This window comes from Ictalurus furcatus, chromosome 9 (genome assembly GCF_023375685.1).
Source record: "Ictalurus furcatus strain D&B chromosome 9, Billie_1.0, whole genome shotgun sequence".
Classification (NCBI taxonomy): Eukaryota; Metazoa; Chordata; class Actinopteri; order Siluriformes; family Ictaluridae; genus Ictalurus; species Ictalurus furcatus.
The window spans coordinates 7,361,983-7,377,518 of NC_071263.1; the positions used below are offsets into that span (position 1 = coordinate 7,361,983).

Consider the following 15,536-nt stretch of genomic DNA (forward strand, 5'->3'; position numbering starts at 1 on the left):
TACGATCAAGAATTGTTGATTTACATAAAGCTGGCAAGGGTCACAACGTGATTTCAAAGACTTTAGAAATTCACCAGTCTACAGTTAGGCAAACATTTTACAAATGGAGATACTTTGGGACTGTTGCTACTCTACCAAGAAGTGGGCGCCCAGTCAAAATGACACCAAGAGCACAACGAAGACTCCTCAATGAGGTAAATCAATCTCGAATGACAGCCAAGGATTTGAAGGCATCATTGGAACTGGCTAACATCTCTGTTCATGAGTCTACAATACGTAAAACATTGAACAAGCAGGGTATCTACAGCAGGACACCACGAAGGAAGCCACTGCTTACTAAAAAGAACATTGCTGCACGCCTGAAGTTTTCAAAAGAGCACATTGACACTCCACAGCGGTATTGGCAAAATGTTTTGTGTACTGATGAAACTAAGATTGAACTATTTGGAAAAACCACACAGCACTACATCTGGCGTAGAAAGGGCACGGCATATCATCATGAAAACATCATCCCAACTGTAAAGTGTGGTGGAGGAAACATCATGATTTGGTCCTGCTTTGCTGCATCAGGGCCTGGCCAGCTTGCAATCATTGAGGGGAAGATGAATTCCCAAGTATATCAGACAATTCTACAGGATAATGTGAGGATGTCTGTACGTCAGCTGAAACTGTGTAGAAGTTGAGTGATGCACAGGACAACGACCCAAAACACCACAGCAAGTCCACAACAGAATGGCTTCAGAAAAACAAAATCCGCCTTTGGAGTGGCCAAGTCGGAGTCCAGACCTCAACCCAATAGAGATGCTATGGAATGACTTGAAGAGAGCCATACACATGAGACGTCCAAAGATTGTGACCGAGCTAAAGCAGTTCTGCCAGGAAGAATGGGCTAAAATTCCTCCTGAACGATGTGCAGGTCTGATCCACAGCTACAGGAAGCGCCTAGTTGAGGTTATTGCCGCTGGGGTGGGGGGGGGGGATTATTAGAATTAATAACCAAGTATTAATTCTAAGGGTTCACTTACTTTTTCCATTGCCATTTTGAATGTTGAATGAGCGTGTTCAATAAAGACATGAGGGATCAGAATATATTTTGTGTTATTATTTTAGGCACATTATATTTGTCAATACCCTTGACTTGGATGAAGATTAGATCACATTTTATGACAAATTTATGCAGAAAACCATGAAATTCCAAAAGGTTCACATACTTTTTTTTGCCACTGTACATTGCGTTATTAGCAGGTAAAGTGTTGTTTGCTTAATCAATATTAACAAGGAGTCTCATCCAATACACTGGAATAATAAAAGGTGCAAATCCAAGCAAAACATTCACACTGTATAACCCAATAAGATGGATAGGACATATTTTTGTGACAGGCAAAAGTAATTGACTGGTGCAGCTGCTAATTGTAATTACTAGAGTTATATATGATGTGATATTAAAATTATATAATGTGTACTTGATTAGTCGAGTAAATATTGTGGGGGAGGGGGGTTTTAGATTCTGACCAGGAGGCTGCGTTTTCGGTTGGAGCGGGCTCCAGGTGAGACGGCCTTAATTGATCGGACTGGCAGGATGCTCAAGATGGAGCCACTGGCTACCGTTGAGTCTCTGGAGCAGTATTTGCTTAAGATGGTAATGTTTTTTTTCTTTTTTTCCTTTCTGCCTTATTTTATTTCCTTTGCTTCCTGTGCACTTTGAAATTTAAAATTAATAACTGTCTCTGGTCCAATAGGTGGCAAAGCAGTGGTATGACTTCGATAGAGCTTCCTTCATCTTTGTTAGGAAATTGAGAGAAGGCCAAAGTTTCACTTTCAGACACCAGCATGACTTTGATGAGAATGGCATTGTGTATTGGATTGGCACAAATGCAAAGTAAGCCTTTCGTTTGGAATCTTTTTCTATGCTTCCTTGGGAATCTTATCATCTTCTATTTGCATTCAGTGCTATGAGGCACTTCTGTTTTGAAATAGTGCAGCTTTTATGTTTCTGACAGCATACGTACATTTCTGACGTTTACAGTCAGCACAGTGAGATCACAACTTGTCCTTCGGTTTCTAGCGCTACATCAAAATTAGTGTTCACCCTAGGATATTTGACAACATTTTCAGAAACAAATGAAACGTTAACACTGCTGTGTTCCTCTGTAAATTACTAGCACTTAGTCAGTTAGTAAACATGGTAGTAGCAATTTTACATGCGAGTAACATAGTTAATATTTACATTTATAGCCTATGCCACATAAAAATGCTGTAATTCCTACACTGTTATTCTGATTTAGATATAAATACCCTTAAATGAAACAGGAAGTCATTTTCATTCTATTCAAGCTCATTCAAGCTTGAAACCTTTCTCCAGCTTGCTTCCAGATATCCAAGTATTATTTCATACCTGTATTGCATTCTTGCAAGTATTCTTACATAATTGACGGTGAAATATTTGTGGCTGAAGTAAAAGAACTGGAGACGTAGGAGCAGTACTAAGAAGAACACGGAAATGTTCCCAGGTGTGGGCATGGTATTCAGGGATGTTCAATCAGTTTATGTTACAAAGTAAATGCCAAAGTATTTTTCTTCATGTCAGTATAACATTTATTTTTTAACTTCTAACAAGCACTTATTTTAAACCCATCTGTTGTGATTTGGGATAAAAATGAAGCACATCTACATTTGCCCAGGAAAAGTGAGTCAGAAGAACATGGCCCACAAATTTTTGCATATAAATGTTTGCTTTTTGTGAAAAACCTGTTTGTATGTATTTGCATGTGCGTAAGAGCTCTACATAAGAAACCAAAGGAGGGAACATTTATTTTTGGTGTTTAATGTATGCTGGAATTAAAGAAGCCTTTAAGATTGTTAATTCATTGTCTTCATTAATTGTTATTTCAGTTGAAAATTACATTGTGAAATCCCAGCCATTTGTGTAAACATATTGTGTAATGGTATTTAACAAAGCCTCTAGATCAGGAGTGGGCAATCTTATCCAGAAAGGGCCAGTGTGGGTGCAGGTTTTCATTCCAACCAAGCAGAAGCCACACCTGAATCTATTGAAAGCCAAGATCAGCTGATTAAACAGGTGGAATCAGGTGTGCCTCCTGCTTGGTTGGAATGAAAACCTGCACCCACACCGTCCCTTTCTGGATAAGGTTGCCCACCCCTGCTCTAGATGATTTTAAGGTCATTTTTAGGGGTCAGGTTTTATTTTATTTTATTTTATTTATTTATTTGTTTATTCGTTTAAGCTGTTCTGGACAAATACTGTTTAATCTGAAGAAAGAAAAAAAAATCCAAAAAGATATAAACTACAATCAAGGGAAAATCAAAATTGTATAAGCCCAGCATCTATTTGCAGTCTCCAGTATACTTTATGATAAGCTGTGTGATTTCAACCTGATCCCTTTTCAGAACCGCTTATGAGTGGGTGAACCCTGCAGCTTATGGCCTGGTGGTGGTGACCTCATCGGAGGGCAGGAATCTTCCTTACGGGCGTCTAGAGGACATTCTGAGCAGAGACAGCTCGGCCCTCAACTGTCATACCAATGATGACAAAAATGCCTGGTTTGCTGTGGACCTGGGCCTCTGGGTCATTCCCTCGGCCTACACGCTACGCCATGCCCGTGGTTACGGTCGCTCTGCCCTCCGCAATTGGGTTTTTCAGGTGTCTAAGGACGGGCAGAACTGGATGACTCTTTACACCCATGTGGACGATGGCAGCCTCAATGAGCCGGGGTAAGGTGGTTTGTTTGGTTTTTTTGGTTTTTTTCCCTTTCTTTCTTTCTTTTTCTCGTTTGTTTTTTTGGGGTTTTTTTTTGGCAAGTTACAGGTTGTTTGACAGGTGTTGACAGCCACTACCAATTTGAGTGGGTAAAATGGCTGACACTTGATAAGGCAGCCACCACATCTTTTGAAATGCATTGCTGGGATTCAAACTTGCAGTCTCCCAACACTAGGATGAATTGTTTACAGTTGTGCCATACAGGTAAAACACTGCAACACAATAATAGTCACTTTTCACACTCTTGAATAAAACTCTGGTACTTTCATTTAGACACGTGAGAACACAGATGATGAGTTATCACTCAGATGCTGTTTAAAACACTTAACTCTTTAACTGTAATGAGAATGTGATTCAATCCTGATTCAACTTGGACCTTGTGCTTTGCCACAATGAATTGTGTCTTTGGACAGATGCTGTGTTTTCTCTATTGTGCTAATGGCATGCACATTTGGTTTTCATCTTAGTTCAACTGCCACATGGCCTTTGGACCCATCCAAAGATGAGAAGCATGGCTGGAGACACATTCGTATTAAACAGATGGGGAAGAACGCTAGTGGACAAACACACTACCTCTCACTGTCTGGACTGGAGATCTATGGCACGGTCACTGGCGTGTGTGAAGATCAGCTTGGTAAGAAATGGCCATGCCGGTCATCGAAATTCCTTGTGGTGTTCATAATTCAGTGGTTAAGTAGAACAGTTGTACAACCCAATACTGAAAAACTTGGGACAGTATGGAAAATGCAAAAAAAAAAAAAAAAAACCCAAAAAGAGTCATTTGAAAGAGTCATTTCACCCTGTACAATATTGAAACACATTATTTGGTGTTTTAGTTTGTGCATTTAGTTTATTTTTGAAAATATACATTCATTTCAAATCTGATTACGGCAACACACTCCAAAACAGTTGGGACAGTCGACAGTAAACAGTTTGGAGCAACATATGCTGCCATCGAGATCAGACAGCATATGTTGCTCCAAAATGTGCGTATATCTTTCTGCATTAATGATGCCCTCGCAGATGTGCAAGTTACCCATGCCATGGGCACTGACACACCCCCATACCATGACAGACGCTGGCTTTTGGACCTGACGCTGATAACAGCTTGAACGGTCCTTTTCCTCTTTGGCCCAGAGAACACGACGGCTGTTTTGTCCAAGAACTATTTGAAATGTTGACTTGTCAGACCACAAAACACGATTTCATCTGAGATGAACAGTAGCACGATTTGTGCTACTGTTCATCTCAGATGAGACCGAGCCCAGAGAAGTCAGCGGTGTTTCTGGACAGTGTTGATGTATGGCTTCTGCTTTGCACAGTAAAGCCTTAACTGCAACGGCAAATGGTGTTGACTGACAAAGGTTTACCAAAGTATTCCCGAGCCCATGTCAGGATATCCATTACGGGCTCAGAAGTTCAGGAGTGGTTTTCGGCCTTGCCCTTTATGCCTAGAGATTTGACCGGATTCCTTGAATCTTTTAATTATATTGTGTAGAAGGTGAAATGCCCAAAATCCTACCGATTTGTCTTTGGGGAATGTTGTTTTCAAAGTGTTGGATTATTCTCTGATGCATCCGTTGGCAGATTCGCGAGCCTCCACCCATCCTTGCTCTTGAAGGACTAGGCCTTTTTTGGAGGCTCCTTATATACTATGATTAGACGATTGCCTCACCTGTTTCACATCACCTTCTTATTTCAACTTGTCACATCGCTCTTAGTACTAAATTGCCCCTGTTGTTGCATGAATCAATTTCAAAATAAACTTTTATCTTCAAAAAACTGTACAGTTGATTATTTAAACATCAAATACCTTGTCTACATATTTTTGTTTGTTTAAATACAAGTCGGAGTGCATTTACAAATCAGTCCTCTTTTGTTTTTATTAGCATTTTCTATACTGTCCCACCTTTTACAAAGAAAGGTACAAGAACACCCATTTGTGGACAAAAACCCATTTGGTTTATACTGTTATATATGTTTAAAAAAAAAAAAAAAAAGGAAATGGCTGATATTGAATTATACACTTGCCCTAATTCTTTTATCTTTGTTGATTAGGTAAAGCTGTGAAGGAGGCAGAAGCTAACCTGCGTCGACAACGCCGCCTCTTCCGCTCTCAGGTAATGAAGTACATAGTCCCAGGGGCCAGGGTGGTACGTGGCATTGACTGGAAGTGGAGGGATCAGGACGGCAACCCTCCTGGAGAGGGCACTGTGACTGGAGAAGCACATAATGGTGAGAATTCTAGACACTTTTATTGAGAAGGTTGTGTCAATATCTGTAAATTTCTAGTTAGCCCTACATAGTAGCAATTGTAAGATCTGTTTTTTACATAATAAAACATACCAACATGCCCCAAAAAAATGTAGATTTACAGCAATTCTGGGCATGGTTTGTGGCATTAGTAAATGTTTTCACCAAACTGAATATTGTACAGGATATTTAGGAATGGCTTACATACTGCAGAGTCAATGGCACCAGTTTATTTAAAGAAAAATAAATTGTGATCATCAAATGCATTTTTATATGTTGTGGAGCTTCCTGAGCAAAACCGACCATGATGTAGGTGAACAGGGTAGAGCTGAATTAATCCAGCCTGGCTAAGAGGATGTCTTAAAATATCTAATCTGCACTGCTAAATGCAGGCATGAGACTGCAACCAATTGAAGAAGACTAATCTGAAATCAGTTTTGCTATCTCGCTGTGGGTACGCCTTTCCATAATCCTCAGAAGCTCTTATGTTGATAAACCAGCCTCTGGTGGATGGCGGTTAAGACATGAGCAATGGGAGAGAGTTAGTCGTTGACCATTTAATTCCCTGGTGCAACCTTACCCTGTCTTTCAACTATCTCTTCTCACTTATACTCTTGAAACAACTTGCCAGCGGATCAATCTTTCAAGCCGAGGGCTGCTTTGAGGAGGACGGTGACAATTCTTTACCCCTTTTCCCTTTATTGCCTTAAGTTGTGTCCCAAATGACGTATTATACACTATACACTCACATGCACTCTACCACCTAGTGTATGAGTTTTAGAAGGGTAGTATCGTCTCAAATAGAACACTAATGGTTTTTTACTAACCGGAAGTACAAGCCGTTTCCCAATCTATGGCAAATGACGTCAAATGCACATAATGCAACGCCGCTAACTTTAGCAGAATACTCGGTCAACAAAAATGAGTTTCTTCATTTTACTTTTTGTCAGTGTTGCCTTTTATGCCCAACTTTTTGATTCTGAGCAAATTTGAGCCAGCTTCAGTGTCTGGTAGCTCCTCCCCCTTCCTCTACGTAAGCAAAGCTGCAACCGTTGAGTGCATGAAGTGTCCAACATTCCACACTTCGTGGTTGTTGTTTTTTTCCGGTTTTATAAGTGCATCATCTCAGTACTCGAAGTGCACTACTTCATCTGGAATGTACTGCAAAATGGCATAGAATTTTGCATAAGTATGTGATTTGTGATGCACCTTTTAGACTACTTAACGTTCAGGGGGCAGACAGGAGAGCACCAGCACCTCTCTAATCGATCATCAAGTTGAGCGCAAGCTTAGATTCTGGTCAGTCAGTGGCCCAGCATACTAGCTGAGACTACACACTATGGCTATGAGGTGCTTTAGTGATGTCCATCTTGTGGTGGCTCTTTGGCTGAAGCTGCATATATGAGACACAAAAGTCACTTTTTGCAAGTCCCTGTCAAGTCTCTGAGCTGCAAGTCTGAGTCAGGTCTTTAGTCATCCACTTTACTGAAGATAAATGTTGTTTGCTGTAGGCATTTTTATTGTACAAAAGTAAAACAGTGCTATGTTTTTCTACAGTAAACACTGCAGTGCACAATATACCGGGTAGCACATCCCCAGTAAATGTTAAAAACTAAACACAGTGTATGTGTTAAATAAGTCTTGCATGTATTGAAAACATAACATAACAAAAACAAAATAAATGTATCACCATTTGCTCTCAGGCTAGATACATAGCACACCTGCTGTCCAAACTAACCTTTTATGGCTGTATTTTAGGGTGAAGCACCAGTGCCCTATCCAGCTGAGGCTTCTTTGGAAAATTATTTCTTTTACAAAACAAAAATAAACATGTCTGTCAGTTACTTGATATTAATTTCTTGTTCATAAAGCTGGCTCTGTTTGCCAGGTATATTCAGTACATTGAATATATTGTTATTCATCACAGCAGCAAACTTGCTCATGCAGTATTGCTTAAATGATAAAACTTATTTTGTCAGTGAGTTTTATTTTGGTGGTGCATTTATTGCACCTAGCACTTCAGTCATATTCATCACATGCAGGCCTCCAGACTAACATTTGAGAGGGTGGTACTGGTGCATTAATTTGGTAGTACTAGCTAATTTTTTGCTCTGTGGCCCAAGACCAAAGAATGCATCTTTTGTTGCTGCATCGATGACATAAATAAAAAGAACAAATTTGTTTATAATAAAACATTATTCAACCAAATGTTTTAATTTACTTTTAACTTTATTATTGATATAAATAAATCCATTTATTTATTAGGATGAATTGTTTAGTTATGACATACAATATCCATTGAGTAAACATTTTATTCTCATTATTTCAACTATGATAACTTTAAATTCCATTATCTTGGAACTGGCATGCTGGTCCTCAATATGCCCAATCAGGATGTTAACGGGTTTGCCCATTCTGATTAGCTGCGAATAAATAATCTAGCACTCCTTCATAGACACATTTGTGCCTCTGTCAGTCATAAAGGAGGCTGAGGCCATTTGTGCCCAGTTTTGCTTTTCATTGTGTCCACAATGACTCCATAGAGGGGAAGTCCGAGAGGAAGTATCTCGGGTTTGAACTTCATGAACGGCAGGAGAATGACTGGATGTGTAGAATTGCCGTTTTCACACCTGGCTCGTTTGGAGCATTTGTTTTGTAACCTGCTGTTTTCTCCTTTGGTTCGGTGAGACATATAAAAGCATGGCAATCTCTCACGGTTTCACACCAAAACAATCAGTTCAGGTGGTCTCGGCCTGATTGTAAACAAACTCTGGAGTGGTTCGCTTGTGTTGAGAAAGTAATCTGACCCAGTGGACCAACGAACCAATCTGTATAGCAGAGCATGATGGGAACTGTGTTGTGTAAAAAGCATGTTTGTTTTTGCTAATGGCTCGCAGCATGAATCGTGGTTTAACTTGGAATGAAGACAAGGTAAAATGCCTCATTGAAATTTGGTCTCTTTTTATATATATATATATAATATATATGTGTGTGTGTGTGTATGTGTGTGTGTGTGTGTGTGTGTGTGTGTATGCGTGTGTGTATTTAAAATAATTTATATATATATTTTATCTATACATATATTTTATATGTTAGGAGCGGAACTCCGGAATATAAACAGGCACACACTGACCAGTGAGAGGACAGTTTACTTGCATAAACACTTTTTGGTACACTTTTAAATGTTGCCTTATGAAAGGGAACCGAGCTAAGTTGAAAATGCAACATTGTTCCAAAATTGGGACTTAAATTGTTACAAGGACAGACCTACAGGTCTGTTTAAAAAAAGATTAAAATAAAATAAATTCACACCAACAGTGAAAAATGGCCATGACCATTTGGTTTCAGTCTGGAGCCCTGACACAGTTTTTGCAGCTGGACATGATAAAGCTCATTATCGGATGTAGGGACTTTTCTAGAATTTAAAAAAAACATCCTGGGCATTTCAGACATTTTATTAAAAGACATTTTACCATACACAGTCAACATTCAGAACAGAGAATATCTATATTAAGTCTTCTTTATTAACTCAAATTTGCTTTGGACAAAACCCCTGTTTTTAAACTAACATTTTGATCTATCCCACGTGTCAACGCTCCCCTGGGCCTCCACACAAATCCAAGCCAAGGATAACTTTCCCTGTAACTCTTAAATGTGATGCCATTACTTTATACTGTTTAAATGGGCCAAGTTTATCTTTTGTGTCAGTGAACTTTGTATTCATGCGTGTATGTTCATAAATCATCCATAAATTACTGGCACAGTTGATTTTGCATTTAGTGTTTCCAACAAAAGTTCATAAAAGGCCCAGCTCATGGAATGTGCAAATTACGTCTTCCTGAATGGCCAAAAAAAGAATAATTTCTCTGAATAATTTTGTTCGAAATATTCTGGGAAACGAAACATGAAGCCAGTATTGTGAATCGAATCATGACCAGAATACATCATTAGGAGTGTAATGATGCATTCTTTTGGCTCAATAAAACAAAAATAATAAAATATTATAAATAGCAGCATAACCAGTGGAGCATAAGCAGGAATAACTACTTGTACACAGAAATACACAAGTGTAATGTATATTTTATTTATATATATAAAAAAACACAAAATTTGTTTGAAATAAATAAGCAATGTAAACTTGACAGCATATGTATATTAAAATGCAGTAAATACAGTATTTAATGTTTAATATTTGCAGTATTTAATGCAGTAAATTTGCATATTATATGATTTGAAGCTGATCAATCGAGGTACACTGTCTCCCCTGTCACTCAGAGACACACTAATGTGGGTGTCTGATGAAAGCTCTATCTGCTCTCCTAAGCATACATGAGCTCTCGGAGTGTGAGACACTGCTCTGTGACACAGCATGAGCACCAGCTTGAGAAGAGACTTTTGGCTAGTTTCACGTGTGTTCCTATTTTGTTCATGATGTTATCCATTCGGAAAGTCTCCATCCAGAATCCAAATCGAGTTGTTGTTGTCCAAGTGAAGTTACGAGTCAGGCAATATGCGACTCTTACAACTCAAGTCTGAGCCCAGTCTCTGGCAGATGGCACTGTGGTTTAAACTCTTAGCACTCTTTCATTAAGAGGCAATTTTGCTGCTGGTCTTTTATACTGGCCCTCGAGGGTCTGTTGGCTCCATCCCTGCTAAATGGCAAAATGTCTGTGGGGTGCCTTTTTTGCCGCTGAAGACAGCGCTACGTGTGTGTCCTCAGTTAAGCTGGTTGTTAATATTTGCAGATTCTCTGGGCACATTACGTGAATACAAGATTCTGTGAATTTAAATGTTTTGCCAAAATCAAACTTGAATGTTAATTCCTATGGTTATCAACTCCTCAGCAGCAGTTGACTGCTAGCTGTTCATATCTTGGGTAGACACGAACCTTTAAATAAGCTGTGCCTTTTACATTGGATTATAGTTGTTGCTTTAGCTTGCACAAGGGCCTGTGGTTTTCAGCTGTCTGACTTGCACATACTTGCTTTAAGTGATTCTATTCTGTCTCCTAGGCCTTTGGTGAATTTGGATTCTTGTTTACCAAGTTTTATGGTAATGGGTCTTCAAGGTGACCTTGTCTGGCAACACAGAAGGTTGTAAATCCCATTGAGTGATGCCAAAATACATTTTTTGTGAAAAACTTCTTTCTTTTAAGCATTTATTCCCAATGAGTGGAGGAATTAAATATTACAGTGTGACAAATGTGTATAGTACATCGGCGCTAATACTGCAAACATATGACAGTGTGCTGCACGACATGCATATCCAGGCAGCCTTTCTTTGCTAATTTAATCTGGGCTAAATAAATCACTACAGCAATTGGGAAATTGATATTCGGTAGTGGAGAATGCAGTATTCAAATGTAGATCTAGGGCTACTGAAAGCAAAGTGTATCTGAGAGCACACCTAGCTAACAGCTGAAAGGGAAAAGCTCAGTGCTTCAGTCATGCCCCCCTTGTAAGTCATGCTAGTGAAGGTTGGGCCAGGGTTAATTTTGTTCCGTTTTAGTAAATGGCTTTTGTTCACTTATCTGCTGCTAAGAGTCTGAATCGATTAAACTGTCACTAAGTTTCAGTTGTTGTTTAATTATAGAGTTATGTAATGTTGAATGTTTTAATTAAATGAAAATGGATATCTAAGATGCGTATACAAGCTTGTTTGCTGTGTCAAAAAAAAATCAAGGCATCGTTGTATCAGAATCGTATCGAAATTGAGCTTTATGTATCGTTATACCTCTAGTGTCTGACCAGTGCACCTGCTTGAGTAGGCAGTATACTCATTTTGAAGGACCTTGGTAGGTTGCATGGGTATAAAATGTAGTGGGTGACTCCTCCCTAGAAATTGTGACTGTTAGTCAGTAGGGGCTGGCACACTGAAATGAGAGCTTCTGAGAGTTGTATACTGGTAGTAATAGTGCCCCCCACTAATATTGGCACCCTTGGTAAATATGAGTAAAGAAGGCTGTGGAAGAAATTGTGTTCATTGTTTAACCTTTTGATCTTTTGTTAAAAATTAAAAAAATAAATACTCTGCTCTCATGGATGTCAAACAATTGCCAACACAACACAGGTTTATCCAAAAAAAAAAAAAAAACCGTCTTAAATATAGGTATGCAACAATTATTGACATCCCTATGAATTCATATGAGAGAAATATATTTGAAGTATATTCCCATTGATATGTAAAAAAATAAATAAATTAGTATACCTGGGTGACTAGGAACAGGAAATTGTTTAACCATGGCTTCCTGTTTCACAGGGGTATAAATATGAGGTAACACACAGGCCAAATTCCCTTAGTCGTTCATAACAATGGGTAAGACCAAGGAATATATCTGTGATGTGCAGCAAAAGGTTGTTGAGCTTCACAAAATGTGAAGTGGCTATAAGAAAATAGCACAAGCATTGAAAATGCTCATTTCCACTATCATGGCAACATTTAAGAAGTTCCAGGCAACTGGAAATGTTGTGAATCAACTTGGAAGAGGACGTGTGTCTGTATTGTCAACACACTGAAGAGAATGGTTCGAGAGGACAAAAAAATCTCCAAGGATCACAGCTGGAGAATTGTAGAAGTTAGTTGCATCTTGGAAAGTCTCCAAAACTACAATCCAAAATCACCTACATCGCAAGTTGTTTGGAAGGGTTTCAAGAAAAAAGCCTCTACTCTCATCCTAAAACAATCTCTAGCGTCTTCAGTTTGCCAGACACTACTGGAACTTCAAATGGGATCGGATTCTATGGTCAGATGAAACCAAAATAGAGCTTTTTGGCAATAAACACCAAAGGTGGTTTTGGCACACACAGAGAGATGGCCATATGGAAAAGTACCTCATGCCCACAGTTAAATATGATGGTGGCTCTGTAATGTTTTGGGGCTTTTTTTCTGCCAGAGGACCTGGACATTTTGTTAGGATACATGGCATCATGGACTCTGTCAAATATCAATAGATATTAAATGAAACCCTGACCGTCTCTGCCAGAAAGCTTAAAATGGGCCATGGTTTGATCTTCCAGCAGGACAATGATCCAAAACATGCATCAAAATAAACACAAAAATTGTTTACTGACCACAAAATCAAGGTCCTGCCATAGCCACCCCAGTACCCTGACTGAAACCCATAGAAAACCTGTGGGGTGAACTGAAGAGGAGAGTCCATCTGTGTGGACCTCGAAATTTGAAGCATCTGGAAAGATTCTGTATGGAGGAATGGTCTCAGGTCCCTTTCCATGTATTTTCCAACCTCATCAGGCATTATAGGAGTAGACTCAGCTGTTATCTTGGCAAAGGGAGGTAGCACATAGTATTGACTAAAAGGGTGCCAATAATTGTTGCACACCTATATTTAACAGATAAACCAGTTTTGTTTGCAATTGTTTGATATCCATGAGAGCAGAGTATTTTTGTGATTTATTTATTTTTTAACAAAAGATCGAAAGGTTACAATAATTTTCACAGCCTTTGCTCATATTTACCAAGGGTGCCAATATTAGTGGAGGGCACTGTATACCTTACTTGTGCTATGGGAGAACCAGTGATTCATTTATTTATGTAATCACCCCACCCTTGTTTCTAGCATCCTCTATTTAAACCAATTTATTCTATCTCGTCAACTCAGCAGAAAGAAATCTCTTTCCCGTCTTCAGACTGTCAATTCATCCTTTTTAAAATTAATTAGCGTTTTTTTTTTTATTGCAACCCTACCCTTCCCCCCATCCTAAGTTATCACTTCTCTTTGCTACTCATGCAATCATCCACTTTGTTGTATTCTTGCCTCCATCAGTTAAGCCTACTGCATGCTGAAGTCACATTTTGCAAGGTCTCAATGGACTGCAAGTCTTTTTAAGATTGGCAATATAGTCTTTAGTACCTTATGGAAAAGGGAATTTTAGCTTGCTTTTCACACATCTATTGCTTTTTTTTTTTTTTTGTCATTTTCTCTGCCTCATTTTCTGACTCCACTGCATCACCTGGACCTAAGATGCTTTTTATTCTCTTCAGATGTGTAGACACTGACAACACTTCACCATGTAGCATTGAACATTCCCCTTCGAAAATTTCACAATTGGTTGAATTGTAAAGGGGAAGAGGTTGAAATCGATTAGTGTTCGATCTCTGATGTAGTGTCGAGCAGTGCTGCCGTCTTTGACTCGCTGCTGTCTTTCTCGGTTCCCTTGACTGGGTCTCACTTGTTCATGTACCCCCCTCCTTCCCATCCTCTTCCAGGCTGGATTGATGTCACCTGGGATGCTGGTGGCTCGAACTCCTACCGCATGGGTGCGGAAGGGAAGTTTGACCTGAAGTTAGCACCGGGGTACGACCCCGAGTCGGCGCCATCACCCAAAACTGTTTCGTGCGCTGTTGCAGGCCCGCCGACTCCCTGGAGCAGCCTGGCCAAAAACAACTGTCCGGACAGGGGTGGCCCATCATCAGCATCTTCTGGTCGCAAGGGCAGCAGCAGCTCGGCATGCAGCGATGTCGGCCTTGGCTCTGCTCGCAGGCTTGAGGGCCTGTCTGAGCAGGGCACACTTGAGGGGGGTGGACCCACGGGGACGGAGGCACAGGAGCCACTTGTGGTTCTCTCCACAGCCGAGGGTGGTTCTGCATCCGGCGAAAGTGCTGAGCCCAAGAGTGAATCAACAGCCATCTCTGTGGGACCAGTTAGCGTCAGTTCACCCGATGTCAGCTCCGTCTCGGATTCATCTGGCAAGGCTGCGGTGTCCCAAAGGCCCCTGGGCCCAGGCACTGGTGCTCGCCTTTCAGTCAGCTCACTGCTTGCAGCTGGTGCACCTATGAGTTCCAGTGCCAGTGTGCCTAACCTGTCATCACGTGAGGCCAGTCTCATGGAGTCCTTCGTGCGCCGTGCTCCCAACATGGCACGCACCAACGCCACCAACAACATGAACCTGAGCCGCAGCAGCAGTGACAACAATACCAACACAATTGGCCGCAACGTTGCAGCTGCGTCCGGTGAGTAGCCATGGCGTGCCAGGCTGCTAGCATTATTGGTTTGAGCTCCTTAACATTTTAGACATGTTTCACCATACCCCAGTGATGTTAGAAACTAGACTATGCTTGAGTAATTGCACTATGTTGGCTGGACAACTTCTACATAATAGGGAGGTGTAATGGTTGGGATGCGGGACAACTTGTTGCTAATTGATATGTTGTATTTAATACAAATAATTGTAGTATTTTACGATTTATTTGCAAGCTTGTTTCCTTCTGGGCTGTTGGACTACAATGTGGCTTTGACTCTGTAGCTAACTGTGTAGCACACTAACTGGCAACTTCAACATACTTGGCAAGTAACTAAAAAGATAATGCTTGATGCCATAGCACAAATCCTTGGCTAAAAATGCTTGACTACATTTCTAACATCCATTAGATGTATGAAGCTAGTTTGGCAGTGTGTAATTATTGAAGCCCATGCATAATCATTGTGCAAACATTGAATAGCACAATGCTCATGAAATGCATACATCTATGATCATATTATATTACT

At 40.1% G+C, this 15,536-nt stretch overlaps 1 protein-coding gene across 7 annotated transcripts in view; it reads left to right on the top strand.

Annotated features, from left to right (window-relative positions):
• Positions 1-15,536, top strand: part of hectd1 (HECT domain containing 1) — a 51,828-nt gene that overhangs the window by 24,925 nt on the left and 11,367 nt on the right. For 5 of the 7 annotated variants that reach the window (XM_053632095.1, XM_053632099.1, XM_053632097.1 and 2 more), the window contains exons 20-25: positions 1,505-1,639; positions 1,740-1,879; positions 3,409-3,732; positions 4,246-4,412; positions 5,837-6,013; positions 14,258-15,001. In XM_053632095.1, the coding sequence (XP_053488070.1) occupies positions 1,505-1,639; positions 1,740-1,879; positions 3,409-3,732; positions 4,246-4,412; positions 5,837-6,013; positions 14,258-15,001 (1,687 nt within the window). The remainder of the gene's footprint in view (positions 1-1,504; positions 1,640-1,739; positions 1,880-3,408; positions 3,733-4,245; positions 4,413-5,836; positions 6,014-14,257; positions 15,002-15,536) is intronic. The other 2 variants (XM_053632098.1, XM_053632101.1) reach the window with 2 other exon arrangements.